The sequence below is a fragment of the Pyxicephalus adspersus genome, chromosome 5, assembly GCF_032062135.1.
Source record: "Pyxicephalus adspersus chromosome 5, UCB_Pads_2.0, whole genome shotgun sequence".
Lineage (NCBI taxonomy): Eukaryota > Metazoa > Chordata > Amphibia > Anura > Pyxicephalidae > Pyxicephalus > Pyxicephalus adspersus.
Window position 1 is genome coordinate 97,036,793 of NC_092862.1, and position 20,721 is coordinate 97,057,513.

Below are 20,721 nucleotides of genomic sequence, written 5' to 3' on the forward strand. Positions count from 1 at the left end.
TCTCCCATTGGGAAAACGACCAAAAGATTTTATGTCGATGGTATAGAACACCATATAGACTTTCTAAGTATGTACCACAATATTTGCCTCAATGTTGGAGGAAATGTGGTGAATTGTGCACTTATGTACATATGTTTTGGGAGTGTAAAAACATACGTAGTTTTTGGAACTCTATTTTTCTTTTAGTATCAACGGGACAGGATGTTTAACCAGACCTGATGCGGCATTAGCATTACTAAATCTAGGAATGGATAGATTCCCAAGTTGCTACCGAACCATAGTCACACATATTTTTATTGCGGCTCGACTCTCCATAGTAACTAAATGGAATCACGCTACAACACCTAATATGTCTGAAATAATGCAAATGATACATACAAATTATTATTATGAGCGTTCTCTAGCTTATAGTAGATTTCAATCACATAAGTTTCATGTAAATTGGAACTTCTGGGAAAGATTTTTACCCTCCACAGCTACAGGAAGATACACTGATATATAGGATATTGTTACTCTAGCCATTTGGAGTTTTGCTGAATTTTGTATGCCATTGTATATTGTTGTGTATTTATTGTTTACTTTTTTTTAATGTTTGTTTATATTTTTTTTATTTGCTGTAATTTGTTAAAACCCAATACAAATTTAAAATTAAAAAAAAAAAAAAAACATATATATTTTATATCCAGTGGACAAATAAGAATTGTGTTAGGGGCTTTTGTACCTGAGGAGTCATTTATTTAGAATAATGGTAAGATGGTATATCTGTGTTGTATTTTGTTTCCCATCTTGTGTGACCTTTCTAAGGTTCTAATCCCATAGCAAACCCTATTGATCAACAACAGCGATCTCATAATGTTGTATGGACTAATCTTTAAAAAGGATCCTGAAGAGATTCAAGGATCACTTATACAATCCTGGCGAACTTTGTGATAAGTATCTCAAACAGACTGTCTTTCCCTACCTACAGTCAAAATGTACACACTATGGAGTGTGTTGGCTTTTTTCCATATATTTTAACAGGCAGCACGGTGGCTCAGAAAAAAGTGCTCCGGCCTTTGCTGCGCTAGGTCCCAGTTGGAATGTCGGCTAGGACACTATCTGCATGGAGTTTGCAGATTCTACCTGTGTTTGCATGGGTTTCCTCCAGGTTCTCCGGTTTCCCTCCACATTCCAAAAACATGCAGTTAGATGAATTGGCTACCCCCCAAAATTGACCTTAGATTGTATTAAAAGACATATGACTGAAGTAGGACATTAGATTGTGAGCTCCTTTGAGGGACAGCTAGTGACATGACTATGCACTTTGTACAGCGCTGTGTAATATGATGGCGCTATATAAATTCTGTATGATAATATTAATAATAGGCAAACATTTGTTTTTTATTTGTACCACACCTACAGTTAAACATGATATACATGAAAAAAATCTGAATGATATATATATATATATATAAATATATACAAGAAAACTGCTTTCCCAAACATATTTTGTAGGAAAAATATTTAAATATTTTATATTATTTATTTATTTTATATATAATATTATATATTTAAAGGGTAGATGTGATGGTGTATTGTGGAAAAGCAAAATGCATCCATGACCTGAAAAGCTAGTATTGCATTGTTTATTAAATAAAAATGCTCTAGATATTTTTCATAACTATCCACCAGTCTCTGAAATTGACTTGGTGAAATTATATGACCACTCTTTCATGCTAAAACCCTTTCAAAAGTTTGTGGATTTTCCCTCATAAACTCCCTATTCCATCTTTATTTCTCCAGTCCACAGCATATTGTTTCACATTGAGCCCATCTTTTTGTCACTCTGCTTTCTCCTCTCATCAGAATATTTTTGTTAGTAAGCATACCTACCTGGCTGCTTGTGATGCTTCTCCCTCCCTCACTCTTAGCTCCTATGTTAAGTAGATTGCAAGTTTCTTTTTTGGTTTTATTATTAATAATGATGGGATAAATAAATACTGAGCTGAATTAATTTGGGATTTTATGGCAGCCTAGGTTAACTTTAAATGATTTAGAGTTACTGAATAGGACAGGGTTTTAACTAATGTTATAAAAGAGAAGTTCTATATGCAAATGTTTCTTTCTAACAACTTATTTTACTTTAGATAGTCAAATATCATCATTAACTGCTGATTCTTATAAATTATACATTAACTTTCAGTCTAAAGAAAACTATGAACCTGTGTTTTCTATCTTTTGTTTTTTCCATGTATTATCCATTGCATTGAAAAAAACACACTTAACAAAATTACCCTTACATTTACGACTTATACTAGCAAGTATCCTGCTCTGTGCTTAAAGCTGTTCTGACAATGGGAACGATAGTCTAGATAATCAGTGACCTGAGTTTCCACCTTTTCTTTATTTGGCTGAAAACAAGTCCAGTTCACAAGCGGGTAGGATGGCTGTTCAACTCATCTGCTACAGATCAAATTAAAGAAGATAGCAGCAATTTGTCTCATCTTGTCATGAAAGCACATTCAGTAAGTACACCTGAAGTATGTAAGGTTGAAATAAAAGATTTTTAGCTTTGCAGAGTACAAACAAATGTAGAAAATGGGAATTCCAATTATTTTGTAAATATAAAGTCTCAGAGTTTATAAATTTTAATATGAACCCTATGTCAAAAAAGATGATATGAGAAAAAAAGGAAATTAAAATAGCACTACAAAATAAAAGACATACGGAGATATTGTATTCACACCATTAATAGTGACCGTTTGCGCTGTGGCGAAAAAAAAGTCCGATCTGGGTCATTTAATATGACGTACCATGGAGCAGTACTGTATACAAACTTTTGTCTGTTCCAATAGTATTATTTTAAAATAAATACAGTCAGTAGCTTTACATACATGACTATATGTGAAAAATTTTGTACACCCTGATGGAATATATAAAATACATTGCAACAACTAAACATCAGCGCTTTATCCAAACAGGGCCTACAGATAAAGATGATATACTTGAATAAAGACATGTATTCAAATATTTAACTAACAACTATATCATTAGTAGTGTACCATAGTAGTGGTGTACTATGCAAAAAAGTAAGTACACCCTTGGCTCCATAAGTTGTTATTCCCCCCTTTAGTAGAAGTTACTTCTAGAAGACATTTTATAGAACTTTCCATCAGTGTATTACATTAAGCCCAATCTTTGATTGGACAATTGTTTCACTTACAACACCTTATGCATTTCCTGCCATTCACTGTTTTAAATCATCTACAACTTAATAGGATTCAAATTAGGGCATTGACTAGACCCCCTATTACTTATTTGTTTCTTTTTGAGCCATTTCTTTGTGGATTTTCTAGTGTGCTTTTGGTTAATAATATGTTGCGTGATTAATTTCTACTTCAGCGTAAACTTTTGGCAGCTGGCCTCTCATTTTCCTCAAGCCCACTTTGATATAATGTAGATTTTCTGCATAGTTGACTCAGTGGGCCTGATTTATACATCTTCATCAGTGAACCTGGGTGATCCAGCAAACCTAGCAAAAAGTAAAAAAAAACTATTATTCTGAATGCATATAACTATCATATGTTTCCTTTAATCATCCATATAAGATAACTCTTGATATTTGATTTATTTACAGTTGTATACAGCTTTTTACATACCACTATTACCTAATTGTGTGCAACATATGCTGTAAAAAAATTATAAATAGTTTCCTGAAGTAAAACTAGAAAAATAGCCATTTATGAGAATGATGCAGTGGATACATTTAAGATTGATAAGCAGTGACTAATGTCATCTTTCTAGCTATTTTTAATTTAACTGTGTATCCCCAGTGATACATGCTCTGTATATTAACAGACAGTTATCCCATGAGCCTGGGTATTTGAGAATGGTCTCTACAGAAGTGAATGTTCATAAAGACACATCAATACAAGCCATTTTAGGAGTTTTAAATGTAATCCAGCAGTGCTGCTTAACTAAATGATTCCTGAGAAATGATCTCCGGTGAATTAATAGACCACAGTGAGATGAACACACTATGAGTTTGGCTTAATGACTGAAGAAGATCAAATTAATTACAAGTGCCCGTAGGGAGTTTAGGGGGAAACAGATCTTTGCTATCCCTCCAATTAACTTTATAGTAGTGCCCTTCCCCCACTGTTCTATGTGTGGTTAAACTCTGCAATTTTTATTAGGATAACCAACTCTGAATGCTGACTTAAAAACCAGTAAAAATTATGAGCTGTATATTCCGCCCTGTGAGCAACCAACCAGAGATTTTTTTGGTCCTCATTTTCTACTTTACTCTACTCTACTCTACTTTACTCTTTACTCTAATTTATTAGACTTAATATACATTGTTGGCCTTTTATTGTGATAAAGCTTGTATAGTTGGTAATACTCAGGTTGCCTTTTATTAGTAATTTTTACTTTAGTCATTTTTAGCACTTCATTTGAAGAATATGGGAAAATGTATAATTGATGTGGATGTTTATATCGGTCTCTTCTGTAAATAAAACCAATTACATGTTTCCTTTAATATTTATGTACCACATTACTCTACAACGTGCACTATAAGGTATGTCTTAACACATGCAATGTACCTGCATGTAGAACAGCCTATTTAAAATTAATGGGCTGCCTAATATGCGATGCATATTATAAATATAATATAATATATAATAATAATATAAATCATAATGTGTGATTTCTGTGCATTACATTTTGTTGTGAATGAGCAATAGGCAGCCTTCAATACTAATTAGTATAAGTACCTGCAATTTGACATTCACCATTTTTCCCTGTCAGTTGTATTTTTTTCTAGTCTCTTCTGTTAACTACATATTGTTTTCATTGGTTAGGATTTTAACTGATATAGATTTTGGGGAAATTCTTTCTCTTTATGTTTTATCATGGTCACTTAAAATATCGTTGCCACATTTGTAAAAGTTAATCAATTAAGATTACAAGTTTAATTAATTAACCACTTTTTTCTTCTTTTCCCTCAACTAAAAGAATATTTAAAAAAAAATAGACTTGCCACTTCAAACATACTCATTTAGGCATACGTCTTTTTGGTGGTTTGTACATCATGGATGGAGTTGCAAAGAATACTATCATATCAACATATTAAACATTATAACTCACTGTAGCTGCTCATATATCTAATTTATATGTTAATAAAATATTTCTTTATTTTTATATTTAAAATGAAAAGAAAAAAAAATGCTATGTTTCTTCTGCAATGCAACAAACTTACCTGCCTGTTTGCAATCTTCTCTTGAATGTGCAACTTAGTGTATGAGCCTGGCATAGCTAGCTTCCAAGAATATATAAACCCCCATGTGCATGTGGGAAAAAACATAATTCCCACCTGGCTAATTGTGACAGCCAAAGATCCACACCCATAAAAAGACTCACTTAAGATATTGGTGCCAGTAATTGAGTGAGTTTAGTTCTGCTTTAAAGCTGAGCTAAAAGCAAGTCACTAAATACACAGTAAAAATGCTTATATGAAAACTTTCCTGCTAAATATGGTTCTGGGCTGCCAAATTTGTTATCCAGATTACCTTACCAAAACAGCTAAATCAGATCCTTGACCTCAATGAAGCAGCAAAGTTTTTCAGAAACATTTGTTAGAACACAATCCTAGTCTACCAGACAGTAGGGTCATCAGACTGCCAATGTTATTCCTGTACTCATACTGCTCTGTCTTATTACATTTCCTGCCACCACACAGAAGATGATTGGCTTATAACATGTTCTTCCTCTTCCCAGATTGGGTGCTGCTATTCTAGAAAGTACAAGAACCTAAAATCATTATCATATTCTGGTATTTAGACTATTTGTGTTGAAATTGTATTGCATTAAATCATGTTTTCATGAATACATACTTTTTTGTATTCCTGGAATTCAACTTTAATTTTTGCAGTTATTTTTAACTCAATGTAATAATGATGTTGTGAAAAACGCAAATAACTAGCAAGGGTAGCTCTAACCTTACATGAATAATGCATTCAATTGATTTGTTATAAGCAAACGAAGAGTAGGATGAAAAGCGGTTTTGAAAGTCCCAAAGGACACTAATCACATCCATATACATGGAAACTTGGTGATAAAGATCACTTTATCATCTTTTCACAAACAGCCCATGGGATCATTGGGGCCCACTGAGACTTTTGCTTAAAATTCTATTTTTGCTTGAAACTTGTATTTTAATGCACACTATGAATACATGGAAACTCCAATACTGTATTAAATAGTGAAATAACACTTAACATTCCATATCCATTTTTAAAGAAAAGAACTGCATTCATATTATTTTTTTGTATTCTGCATTTGAAGAATAATAAATTGTACATGTATTTATTACATTATTTATGTACATGTGTAAATTAATAAATGCACATTATTTGTCCCCCCCTCCCCCCAAAAAACACTTTTATTTTTTAGTTTATTCTCTTCATAGAAGTGCAAAAATATTTCCAAGATCAATAAATTTCTTTCTTCAAAATGCTTTTTTTGTACTACTGATTTATAAGAAAATATAGAGTCATTAAAAACCATGTGCCTGAAGCAAAACTGAGAGTTGAAACTTTCTATTGGAATAATAGACTAAAAGGCCAAAATATTCACTTGTAAAATGTTGCCTTTAACCCAGAAAATTTATTTCAGCAGCCCATTTATTGTTTCGTGTGTGAACATGTGTAATTTACTTTTTTTTATTTCAATAAATTTTTATTCAGAAAAAAAGCATAATTAACAAAAAGAATTTAAATACAAGAAGACGGGGATGGTAAATGCATAAGTAATGCAGCAGTATACGAAGTAACCTATCAATGAACATGCAGTCATACATCCAAAAAACTTATGGCAGACCCGTTAACAGAAATCCTGTTTAACAGAAAGAAAAAAAATTACAGAATAGTGACAAATTGGGAGGAAAGGGTGTCCACACAAAGAAGGAGACTGAGCTGAGGAGCAATGTTCAATCCACAAAGCCATTGGTATTGATGGTGATTTCCAAGCCCGTGCCAGTTCTGGCCTAACATATTTCCTAACATATTTTGGCAAGGGTATATCAATTTTCCTCAGGGGAGTGCCCTCCAGACAAGGAGATAAGGGTGTTTGTAGCACCTGAGTAATAAGGTCAAATACTTTCCCCAATATTCCTGTGCAAGCCCACCAGATATGCTTCATGTCCCCCACGCCCCCGCAACCCCTGAAACAGAGGGCGGAGGAACCTGGGAAGCACTGAGCATTCTTGGTGGGGACTAGGTACCAGCATAGTAATACTTTGTAATTCATTTTGACCAGATCAACATTAAGAGATACTTTCGATATGTTACAGGCCACCTCGGTTTATTCCTCCAATTCCCATGATTGGTGCATATCCCTTCCCCAGGCCTTCATATATAGGAGTATGGAGGGGGAGGGCGACAATGCTGAGAAAAGAATCAAGCTCTGCCCAGCTGAATAGGCCACAGGCTTGCAAGTGCTCTTGAATGCTGTTTTGCAGTATTGAGTTTGATCCTGAGACATTTTGGAACTTACAAAGGAGTAAACCTGGGCATATCGGAAATATTCAGAATGGGCAGGTCTTTACTTGGTTAAAGCTCAGTATATTCCATCCAGAAATATGGTCCCCTACTCTAAGGAAGTTGTGGCTGCACAACCAACTGATCTGATTGGGTGGCATTCCCTGTGGGAACTCCCCAAAGTGGGTGTACTATACTTTTTATTTAACACCGGTGTCCTTTTACGCCACCAAGCAATTTGACCTCCGTCTGTATCTGGGTAGTATGGTTCTGCATGTACAGTAGTTATTGTAGAATGTGTACACTGTACTCACATCTGCTCATGTAATATGTATGTATATACAGGTAGTCGTTGAGTTACAATGGAGATGCGTTATGACGAGTCTATCGTAACTTGAAAATACCGTAAGTCGGAAAATGGCCTCGCCTACCCATGAGTCTCAAAGAATGTTGATCAGTATAGAGTAGTACTGCATACTGTAATTTTGTTGATCGCTGGTGAGAGTGAGGCATCTCACAAGGCCAGAGATGTGTACATCCCAGCATTGTTCCCAATGTATCGTAACGCATACGGTTAGGTTTTGCCTTCCAGGCGAAACTTCTGTATCAGTATCGTCATTGTAAGTTCAAAATATCGTAACTTGAACCATCGTAACTCGGGGAGTATCTGTATGTTCCAGCTGAAATTTGTTGCTGCAGTAACAATGGCATATTATGCCAGTACACTGTACATTGGCAAGGCTGCCTGTAGACCAATGTAGGCGTGCCAAAAAGAGGGTGACACCACTGCCAACCTAGGAAAGGAAGCATTTCTGGCTATACTTTGCAGTCAATAATAACCCAAAAGCAGAATATATATAATGTACATTCATATATTAGGATTTAACTATCCAGGATCATGTACAACAACATAAATAATGTATGCATTAGGTTTATGTAGACTGTAAATACTAATTAATATAAATTATGAATGCACACCCCTTTGGAATTTTATCCCAAATCACCACTTAAGGAGGCTTAATTAAAAAAGAAAAGCATCCTATGATGTTCCATTCATATATGTACTGTTGCAAAACTATAACGAACAAAACTGACCACAAAAGCACCACATGCTACAGTGTTATAATGGCAAAAGACATACGTAAAAGAAAGCCTCTAAGATAAAGGCCGGGTTTGAAGCATGGTTTCATTAATACTGGATGGCAGGGAAGCAGGAAAGAAAGCAGCCAAGTCAAAGATAATGACGAAGGAGTTGCATTTTTTTTTAAAGCTATCTAGTGACAGGGAAAACAAAAATGACATTCAGCTGACGAATAAGCCAAGTTTGACCTCGCCTTTCGACCCCTGACAATCAATCTTACCTGCTACTTCATAAAGAATTATGGCTATGCCACTCACATTTGACTCCGGAATTTTACAATTCCCATTTTGTGCTTCTTTATCCCATTTAATACATGGCATAAGAAGATAAATGTCTGGGAGCAGCCAGTTGCATTGAATACACGCTTTACATGAAAGAAAGAGAACAAGGGTGGAATACGTTCACTCAATATTCCATTGTCCACAATACTTTTGTCTGTCTGATCAGTAGATGGGAATGAGATGACTGGCATTTTTTCTCTCTCTCAGTTCCTTTGTTCTGAATAGTCCACTGACTGCTACTTAGAAGAATCATCTGTGACAACAAAATAAATGGAAGCATTGGATGTTTATATTGACTTTATAAAAGAAAAATATGAAAATGTAATTTTACATTGACAGAATATTTTTTACAACTGTAGCCTGAATTAAAGTTAAAATTCTAACCTGCTAATAAGGCACATTCTTATTAAGCTCTTGGACTTAATTTACATAAAAAAATGTGCAGAAGAGCAGACATTAACCGGTAGACTTTTCTTGTAGGTTAACATGAGTAGATAGATGTCTTTGTTCTCTATACATCCATGTTCAATACATATGTTGGGGTTCCTTTTTTGCAGAATGCATTGAACATAGAATGATTTGCCATCTTTGTGCCTAATGTATAAGATAAGATAAATTAAGAAATGTGTATATTCAGATGCCATTAGCTGTCATCTGGAGGTTCAAATTAACAATTTAACCACCCCAAATCCCTTCTTTGTCTATACTTTGTGCCCTGCAACCTCTACCATATAATCTAGTAGAAAATTCCTACCAAGGTAGCCCCAAAGTGGGAGATTCAAGCTGTCTTTATTTACTTGTGATTTTTTACATTTCTATTTTAATACCTTTGATATGTTTTTGTTATTTTTACTTTTTCTTTATGATTTCACATGGATGCTGTGGTTTGGCAGTACACAGGAAAGACCATGCTCATCTGCACTTCCTCCTCTTTCACAATGCAATCCTTCTTCTAACAGCCACTCCCAGCCAGGTTTTTTAATATTTATTTTATCCTCGTCAGAGCACTAGATGCATAGTTGCATGCGCAATATGCAAATATTAAGTGCAAAATTCTATGGTTGTAGGCTTTCCACCCTTCCCCGAATCAGAACTATTTACCTCTTCTTCCACTCCTTCACATTCCCTTCTTCTACTTCTTTTTCAACTTCACTCCCTCTTCCAACCCATTCTTGGTATGTGATTATGGTCGGTGACGAGGTTCTGGGGACTTTCATCACATCACCAGTGGATTACAAATTACACAGAAGGTAGTAAAATAGCTAAATTTCTTTTTTCCTTACAAAATTACCTTGCAGGGGGCCAGCCCCCCTAATCCATCTGTCAGCACTGTCCCGCGGGTATAAAGCCACTGGAAAACTGGGTTCATGGGAAGAAAATGCTCAGTAAATCATATATAGTGGAAAACAAAATCCTCAAATACATGGCAGTCAATGGTCCCCATAAAAATATTTTTACCCAATATTAGACATTTTTTTAATGATTTACAGAATTTCTTATTGTCCCTGCCAAAGTCAAACAAACATGAGAATACAAACTAGCTAAAAATTATGGCAGCTGAAAATGGGGACCAAATTGAATATCAATACTTTGTTGTTTTTTTTTTAAATATTATTTACAAGTTTACATTTATTATAATTTTGTAAATTCTGTATTAAGTACAATAAAATGTTTTGGCATAACATACAATAAAAATCTGTCACCCAACTCTTTATTATATATTATATATAACATATATATATATACATTTTATTATATTATTTTGTTATATATTCTATTTTTATTATTTATATATATATAACTTTTTATATTATTTATTATATAATATATATATTATTATATCCTACCTACTTTTGTCTCAAAGCTATGTCAACTATGTAAAAGACACAATTTCCCCCATTCCACAGTGCAGTTAGTTCTGTTTGCAGCTGTTATACATGGTTATGGCATTCCCTGTACATGTAAGAAAAAAGCGTTCTGTTGCTTACGATCAATGCAGGGGTCACCCAGAAGCTTCATTTTATTTACCTAGCTTATCTTCTCCTCTCTTTTAATCAACAAAAAAATCTCCTTACAGCTGGGAAAGCTAAATGCAGCACATTTCTTGTTGACACAAGCTTCAGAATGTAGTGGATGTAATTATTTAAACCATTTCAGGAACTTTCAGGTACTAAATACTTCTGTATTAAGAAGTTATAATGGTGTGGAAAACCAATGAAAGCGCAGGCAACACACAGGGTTTCTATTCCTGCCCAATTTTGAGATTTACATGACCTTGCCAGACAGCATAGGCAGGTTGGTAACCTTACCTTAGATCATCATCTTCTCCATCAGGTACTCCTTTATCCTTCTGTCAGCATGTTTGGTTTTTCAGCACATGCGCATGCAGCATAGCCTGATTGGCATCTATCTCTGCCCTTCTATTTTTCTATCTGTATACTGGGGATTACATGAGGCCTAAAGCAAGCCAAACTTAGATACATTTACTAGAAGCATTATTTTTTTTATCAAATAAGAGTCAATTTAGTAAAAAAATTCCTGAGGCTTTTTTACTGACGGGAGGGACGATTAAGTCTCTTCTGACATAAACCCTTATGCCTGTCTGTTATGACATTGCTGTGTACATTCAGCAGTGCCAAGTTTCGAAAAGAAAACCAAGTTATAGTGCTACAGGGGACATCACAATGCAGGGGACATTGCAGGGGGGCACCTTGGCAGGTAAATGTGCCATATTTGTGCAAATATGCATTTTTGTTCTTTATGGCAAAACCCTAAACGCCAGCAGAGGAATTACTTCCACCCTAAAGCAGAACAAACTTCAAAAATAAAACATTGTGAGCAGACAGGTTATTTTTGTGTAGAATGGACAGACAATGTCCCATCTGCAAAAAGACATGCCTGCTTGCATTTTTAACTACGCTCACCTCTGCTCGCTCCATAGTGAGCATCTCTATCTTCACCCATACTCTTACAGGTTCAGGATCTTTAGCCATCTTCATTGGCCAGGCTGTAATGACATAACACCTGTGCATGCGTGCAGGAGTTCATTCATTCCCAGCTGACAGGTATGACAGTATTATACACTGAATTGTGCATGGGCAGCTTAGTGTACATTACAGAAAAGATTGCAAACAAACAGGTAAGTTTGTTTTAAGGCAGAAGGGGCAGTGCTTGTCTCCTCTGTCATAAATCCCATAGCCTCCAACAACTTTATTGCACAGCAAAGCAAACCTACATTAATGTATTTCTATTACCAGTGGCTGCATTCATCAGCTAAGTAAAGAAGAGCAAACACCCTGCTAACACAGATAACCTCACTCTGCACTGAAATGGCGTGCAGTTTGGGATGAGGGATATTGCTGTTATTGCTCTTTGAGGGATCCAGTTTTTGTTTTCTTTTCTTTTTATTGTCTTGGAAGGTTGGCTTTATACCCTAAAGCTGGCTTTATTGTGCTACAGTTCAGAAGCTTCTGAGCTGACCACAGGGAATTTTTCTAACCTTTATAGAGAAAATATTTTTAGTGACTGTTTGAGGCCTGGCAACGGCCTCAGCGTTGCAGCAAGAAAAGAAATTAGAAACATATTGCTGGAAAGATGTTTTCTCAAATATAGAATTTGGGAGTCGCAGATATTTTTTTATTGAAGTTAAGAAGAGATAAATGTGTCTGTTATAGGTAGTATGCCATCGAGTCAGTTTAACCTCTTTAATTGACTCCTGTTAATAAAATAAATAAAATTGTATATTGTAAAATATACACTTGAATTTTTGTCACTAGTGCTTCATTTTTTACTTATTAAATAAGAAACAAAGAAACAAAAATTTTTTTTCTTCTACAGCCATTAAAAACAATCAGACATGTATAGCTGCCTCTGAATAATTTAGGCAAGTAATGGCAATGAAAAATAGTTTCTAACTGGGTGTTATCTGACATTGCATATTTAAAACCTACTAAGATATTCTGTTACACAGGGTAACAACTTTAATACCGATGAGAGAAAATCTGTGTAGGTTTTTACCTTGGGTGAGTGAGGGGTGTCAGCAGACCTTATGTTTTTGGTACAAGGCTGCTTTAAGTGCCTGTTACCCAGCAGTACATATTCACATTTCCTTCACACCCTTGCTGCTCTGTTTAGCTTCCAAGAGTGAATAAAATACCCCCAATGGGCATAGGAGAGCATGTGACTTACTCCTTTAAAGGTATTATTTGGCCCAGTGCTGTCTTCAGTGTTGTATAAGCTTAAGCTGCATACACATGTGCAATTATAGTCATTGGAAAGGATCTTTCACGATCCTTTCCAACGACTAAGCACTGCACGATGCATGAACGAGTACTGTACATACAGCACCATTCTGCTCTATGGAAAGGGGAGGGGGAAAACTTTCCTTGTATTAGGATCGTTCTTCGTCCATTGTCCGTTACCATATTATTGTTACTACTAATATTATTATTATTATTATTAATATTATTAATAATAATAAACAGTATTTATAAAGCGCCAACATATTATGCAGACAATACAGACAGTGACACAAGATGAGAAAAGGACCCTGCCCAGAAGAGCTTACAATCAAATAAAAGCATTAAAATATATTTTGTCACCCCTGTATATCTGTCCATGGGTATTTTAGATTTGTATTGGTCATCAACAAGAGATAACTGTGTAAATAGGGACAACGTGCACCTTTCTCATACAAGTGGAAAGCTACCATATAAGTTTCTGAAACTTTATCCCAAAGTGGTATTAATACTTTTTACCATACACAACTGTATATGTTTAGTAACCTTTGAAACAGTTTTTATGCCATAGCACTGGATCTCCACTAGGAGCCCATAGCCTCCAACAACTTTATTGCGCAGCAAAGCAAACCTACGTTAATGTATTTCTATTACCAGTGGCTGCATTCATCAGCTAAGTAAAGAAGACCAAACACCCTGCTAGTTATAGTCATTGGAAAGGATCTTTCACGATCCTTTCCAACGACTAAGCACTGCACGATGCATGAACGAGTACTGTACATACAGCACCATTACGCTTTATGGAAAGGGGAGGGGGAAAATGACTGCGCACTCTCCCCCTTTCCTTGTATTAGGATCGTTCTTCGCCCATCGTCCATCTTATTGTTACTAATATTATTATTATTAATATTAATAAACAGTATTTATAAAGTGCCAACATACTATGCAGACATTACAGACAGTGACACAAGATGAGAAAAGGACCCTGCCCAGAAGAGCTTACAATCAAAGAGGGGGAAGCAGGACACACTAGGAAGACCCTAGGTCAGTAGCCCAAAGTGTTAAACCCAAAGCAGTGGCAGTGTTTGAGGCAAATTATCTGATATGAAAAAATCTGGTTGGTGCAAACTTCTTCTGATAATCTAGCAGAGTACATAGTAAGCTCTTGAATATATTGTCAGTGTATTGACTAAACTATATCCCTCTAGGGGTGTCCATTGGGCTCTAAAAGTTAACAAAAAAAAAAAATCAAGCTGTTGGCATAGTGAACTTTTTAGGCATATATCTGTGCAACCTAGTCAACATATTGTTATTTATCTTTGCAGCTACCTCATCCCTTAACACACAGCTTCAGCAGCTACAGCACCTACAACAGCTTCATCAGCATCATCACCAACATCACCATCAACAGCAAGGACAGCAACAGCAGCAACAACAGCAAAGTACAAACCAACATCAGCAATCATCCCAACAGCAGCCTTCCCAGGCTCCTCCTCAACAGCAGTCCCAGCAGCAACCTAATCAGCATCAGCAACAGCAACAAAACCAAACACAGACAAAAAGCCAGAACCAACTAGCTTCATGCCAACAGCCCTGCAGTTCTCCTCAGAAGCCTAATCAATCACCAGGACATGGCCTTCCTTCGTCGATAACTCCACCAAATCCCCTGCAGGTATAGCTATTCCTTTTATTTCTAGCATTACGTTTATCTAGAATGTCAAACTTCTTCTAAAGGTAATATGCAACTTTTTGTTTTCTGTTGCAAGCATGGAATGTGTGCAATTTATGGCTCCACCACCCAATGAATGCTTACAGTCCATTCTTAAGAATATATGCATTTTTGCCACTCATTCCATTTATACCTGTGCTCTGACAAAAGATTTTCAAGCCACAATAACAGATTAAATATATTTTACATACATAATTACTAACTGTAATCAAATAAAGAGTGAAGAGACAGATCCATATAATGTACCAGTATAAATGAGAACTACTTTATGTAAATTCAGGTAGGTAACTAATAAGTTAATAAGTTAAAGTAGGAATATAAGTAATGTATCACACTTGGTTATTCTAGTGATGAATACTTTAATGTGTTTACAAGCACCTTCACCTACTAAATCGGGTGAAATTTGTAGTCTGCTAATATGAAATACGTAGTAGTTTTGTAAAAGCAATGCATTCAGATTGAAGGTGAGGTGGACTAAAAAAACATGAAGCCTATACTTTTAAAGAAAAAGTGATGAAAAAGATCTAGAGCAGTGTGGTAAAAGGGTGGGAGCAGGGGGTTAGGAATCCACAAGGTCATTGCTTTAAATAGTCCCACTAGAGGAGCAGAACTATGGCTATTTGGCAAACCCCTGTCTAAGTAACTTAATACAACTGCAGTAACTGCAAAGAAGAGAAATCTGAATGGCTGACTATAGATTGAAATTGCAATTGAAAGAGCAATTTTTAATAAAATATAAGAAATTGGCTCGCAAAGTGATTATATATGTTTTAATATTAAATAAATGTTTTCTTTTATGTACAAATCAAGAGCACCAGACAGTTTGTAATAGTTTGTTGTAATATTAAGAGAATGACAACCACTGACAAAATCTGACAGCTTAAATCTTATTTAAGAAATTTTGACTTCTTCTTTTTTTTTAGCCTTCTGCCAGTTTTATCGTTCTGCATTATTCAGAATCTGTCTGTAAGATATTAGTTTAGAGCAATGCAAAGATTGTCAAGAGTAGACAGTAATTCAGAAGGATGATGTTGTTTGTTTCAAAAACTCTGAAGGATAACAACAATTATTTCTACATAGATACAGAACACTGTTGTTTCTGCAGAGAGGAAATTAAATGAAAGCAACTTGCCTAGGTGAAATGGTTTAAAGTCGCCTAAAATGAACAAATAATAACGCTCCCAAATCATCTAACAGTGCATTGAAATTCATGAAGTATTTCTTGTCACATCTTTATTAAATGGAAATAACACAGATTTCTTGTGAATTCAGTAAAATAAGTTTCATTTTCCTTAGGATAGCATTAGTTCATTGATTTTCTTCAGAGTGTTGTCAGTTTTTTTCTCCAAAATGCCTTATACAGAACATGAGCACAAGGATGGCAATCTTTGATCCTGTATGGCTTCAAATGAGTCGATCATTGATGACCTTGATGGCTCTTCAGGTTAGATTCCCTGATCCCTGGCTTCCATGCCACACAAATCATTTACATTGTACATCGCAAAACCTCTCAATATAGTATTGTGACCAAAATTGCTGGTAGTTTCAGGAGGACATGTGGAAATGTATCCCCAGTTAAAAAAAAAAGATTTTAAAAAACCATGTCAGTTTTCCTTAAGTTAAAGGTAAAATATAGTCAGGAAAACCCATTATTAAAAAAAAAAAAAAAAAAAAAAAAAGACAGCTTTTTTTTTTTTATTTTTTTTTTTTGTTTTACTTGGGCATAATTCCACAGCCCCTCTGACACCCCCAGCAAATTTGGTCACAATACTATGTTTAGTTACTTAGTAAAGTTCTTGAAAAGTTGGCAGGCGGCTTAAAAATGTTTTAAAATTTAATGTTTAAAGACCATAATTTTACCTTGATTTAAAAAAAATGTATGTGTTTTTCGGCTTGTGACATGTTCCCACTGGTACCCATGACTTTTCCAGAAAGTAGAAGAATTGTGGTAACAATAGGGCTTTGCAAATAACTTGGGTAGTTGGCACATTAAATTAGCAAAATGTCAAAAATTGGATTTTCAATGTGAAATCAACTTCACACTTGCTTTTATATTCCAAAAATTGACTAGTGACAAAAAAATCTAGTGAGTAGACCCTGACTGTGAAAATGTAAAAGTATGGAGAATAGGATCTGTCCATGTTAAATATGGTTTGAAAAAATGTTCAATGATTTGTGTGGATGGACTTTTCAAAGATATGACCAGTCACAGATCAACAAGGTAACAGGATTCATTGACCTTGTTGTCACAACACGTATTGGCTGGTAGGGAGTATGGGACCATGTATTAACTTAAGGAACCCTTTGTATTAAATATTAATTGTGCCAATTGTGCCAAATCTGCCAATTGTGGGGGGGGGGGGGGGTAACATATGGATTTTTATTTGGTCAACCAAGGAAAAAAGTAACAGTAATATTTTTTATAATAATTTTTCAATAAAAGCCTATTGTGTCTGTCACAGATTTGGATGAAAAGGGAGTCTAAGATAGTGAAGGAATACTGTAAGGAATAGGGAATGGGCCAGGTCAGCAACTTGTAGGCAGCAAAGTTTTAGACAGTCAGAAAGGAAACACAGGAGATAAACAAGCCAAGGTTATAACAAAAGCCGATATACTAACCTAAAAAAATTAAATGTTGAGGAACACGCTGGGTCTTAACAAGAATCATAACACCAGATTTCAGAATCACCTGTTACAGGTATACAGCTAAAGAGCTCTCAGCACTGAGGACCTGGCATATTTGAGGAAGTGTCAAGTTCATCAACTTCAAGTCCTGAACCTATAGTGCCAACTATTGCTTTTATACTAAAATCAGATGACTATCCTTGTAATGCACATAAACATTGGAAGGCCTCCTCTAAGGGTCCTCCAAAACCATTGTTCACCTGTTTAGTGCCGAAATATCAGTTTTGAATATGAGTAAGTGTTGTTACCTTCAGTACTAGCTGATTTTGCCTATAAAAATTAAAATTGTGTAATAATTTACTGGTATTATTTTCTGATATATATATGTGGTATATTTTTATTTTGTACTATAACAGTAAAAGTGTAAGTTGTGCTGCTTTTATAGTTCTAGTTTTAGCTTTTAACATAGTGGAAAAAGTTGATCTCTGTAGTTTTAGAAGCAGAGTGGCCATGAATTTTCCTGTTCACTTCCTAATCCTAGTACATCCACAGACCAAGCAGATCTCATTATAGGCATCAGCAGGTAAGCACAACATAGTCATAATGCTTGTTCGGTCTTAGGACAAATCAATTGGAAAAGGTGCCATTTAATATTTTGAGATCCAAGGTCTGCAAGAATTGCCATGGCTGCTTTGGCTATTTGTTCTAGCTGTTCGTTCACAGCACTGTGTTCATATAAATGTAATGAGAGGCTTTTTCTTCTTGGCTAAACAGTCCAAGAGAATGTGAAATTTGCTTAGGTATTAATGGGTTGATTGCTGCATATTTTTTTCCCAGAATTTGATTGATTAGTGCCTCCGGTCTTCACACTTGAAGCCTGGATTTGACTTGAAAATTCTGCCAAGTCTTTTAGTCTGAAATTTATCTTAATTAGATCTGAAAGACCTGTCACAGCAGAACAGTCGCACCGATTAAAATGAAAAACAGGAGAAATTACTGATCAAATTAATCATAATGTCGGGTTACAGCTGTAGGTCTGATGTAATTTGCCACTCCAGTGAGTTACATCAGCACAGGCGGAGGAGAGGGAGCTGGATTCTGGTTGATCCGTAACACAAGCCAGCTTTGGGCAGCTCATCAGCAAGCTTATTCCATCCTTTTTTTTGGCTTTTTTCCAATGGCCAGGAACTGCTGGTACTACACATTAAGTACTAAACAGGTGCCCCAACTGCTACTGTAACCATACTTCATCTATCAATGTATTTCTAAATAAATGTACATCTTATATGTGTATAATTGCTGAAGGCTGTTTTATATGGAATCAGTGAATATCATATTGCACTGTATTTTACAGAAAACTGTTACCTGATTGTGTGATTAGTGGATAACTATGCATTATTTTTTCTTAACAAGAAAAGTTTTTGTAGGCCTCACTTTTAGGATTAGAATCTGGGTTTAGTAGGTCAGTGATGATAGTCTGAATACTGAAACATGTAAAAAAAAAAAGAAGCATTCTATGAGCCCTTACAGTTGCAGCTGTACATACACTGAGAATTTGGGCTGTGCAGTTTCATGCAGTTTCAAGTATCATACTTTGTCTTCATCAAGACTACAGAATGCGTAACAAAGCATATGGTACCCAAAAAATCAGAACTCTAAGCAAACTAAATTGTTATGCCTGCTAAAGGGTTTGTTTCTCTATTTAGCATCTTTTGTTATCCACATGCCTCTGCCAGACAGCACAGCCAGGATGGGGACATGGTGTCTCTTCACTGCATGCACTCTACTGATTGTACAGCAAAGGTTTACCAACATGCTAGAAGTGTAAAAGACCCAGTAAATGTATGGTTGTGTGTAAAGGATTTTTGAGATTAACCCAGTGAGGTACTTACACAGTAGAGAGGGAGAGAGGATGCAATAGATGGAGATCGGATATGAATAAGCTCAACTATGCTAGTTGAAGTCTTATCCAAAATGGACTGGTTTGCTAATATATCGAAATGTCAACTGAGCTCCCAACTGTTAGGCCAAGAACTACCTTTTTGTACTAACAAAAAGGTCTTGCCCTTTTCTAAGAGATAGCAGCTTGTGAAATAAGGCATACAGGCTGGTAACCTCTTTTAGCATGATGGACTAAAACATAGAGATATATTGCTATGCTGGTACCAGACTGTTTGCCCAGTAGGTATGTAACAGAGTTTCAAGAACAAGGAACTTGTAGACATAGTTACATAGTAGGTTAGGTTGAAAAAGACATAAGTCCATCAAGTTCAACAACTAGGGAAATAAACATATCCCAGATATAAAACCCTATGAGACATAGTTGGTCCAAAGGAAGGCAAAAAAAAAAACTGGTACATTTTGTTTCAACAGGGGAAAAAAATTCCTTCAGTAATCCATGAGGCAATCGGATGTTCCCTGGATCAACAGTCACTGTTATTTTTACTTTAGAGCCTTAATACCCAGTTATATTCTGTGCTTTTTCTTAAAGCAATCTATAGTTGTTGCTGAAACTACTTTCTGAGGGAGCTGATTGCACATATTCACAGACCTTACAGCGAAGAATCCCTTCCTTATCTGGAGCTTAAATTTCTTTTCCTCCAGACGCAAAGAGTGCCCTCTTGTTCTTTGTAATGATCTCAAAGTGAATAATGGGGAAGAGAGTTATATGGACCGTTTATATATTTATACATGGTGATCATATACCCCCTTAAACGTCTCTTCTCAAGAGAGAATAGATTCAGTTCAGCTAATCTCTCCTCATAGCTGAGCTCCTCCATTCCTTTTAATAATTTAGTTGCCCTTCTCTGCACTCTCTCCAATTGCACAATGTCCTTTTTGTGAACTGGTGCCCAAAACTGGACTGCATGTTCCAGATGTGGTCTGACCAATGCTTTGTACAGGGGCAGGATTATGTTTCCATCTCTGCAGTCTTTTTCTCTTTTAATACAGGAAAGTACTTTGCTAGCTTTAGATATTGCAGCTTGGCATTGCATGCTGGTAATAAGTCTATGATCCACCAGAACCCTTAGATTCTTTTCCATTTATGACTCCCCCAAAAATATTAACCCTGGACAGTATGAAGCATGCATGTTGTTACCCCCAAGTGCATAACTTTACATTTATCTATATTAAATGCCATTTGCCACTTGGCTGCCCAATCAAACGGTACATCCAGGTCTGCTTGTAG

The 20,721-nt window shown here is 35.7% G+C and overlaps 1 protein-coding gene across 1 annotated transcript in view; it reads left to right on the forward strand.

Annotated features, from left to right (window-relative positions):
• The window catches only part of POU6F2 (POU class 6 homeobox 2), a 229,238-nt gene that overhangs the window by 145,227 nt on the left and 63,290 nt on the right, over positions 1-20,721 (forward strand). Inside the window, exon 5 of the mRNA XM_072412222.1 lies at positions 14,503-14,849. Coding sequence (XP_072268323.1) covers positions 14,503-14,849 — 347 coding nt within the window. The remainder of the gene's footprint in view (positions 1-14,502; positions 14,850-20,721) is intronic.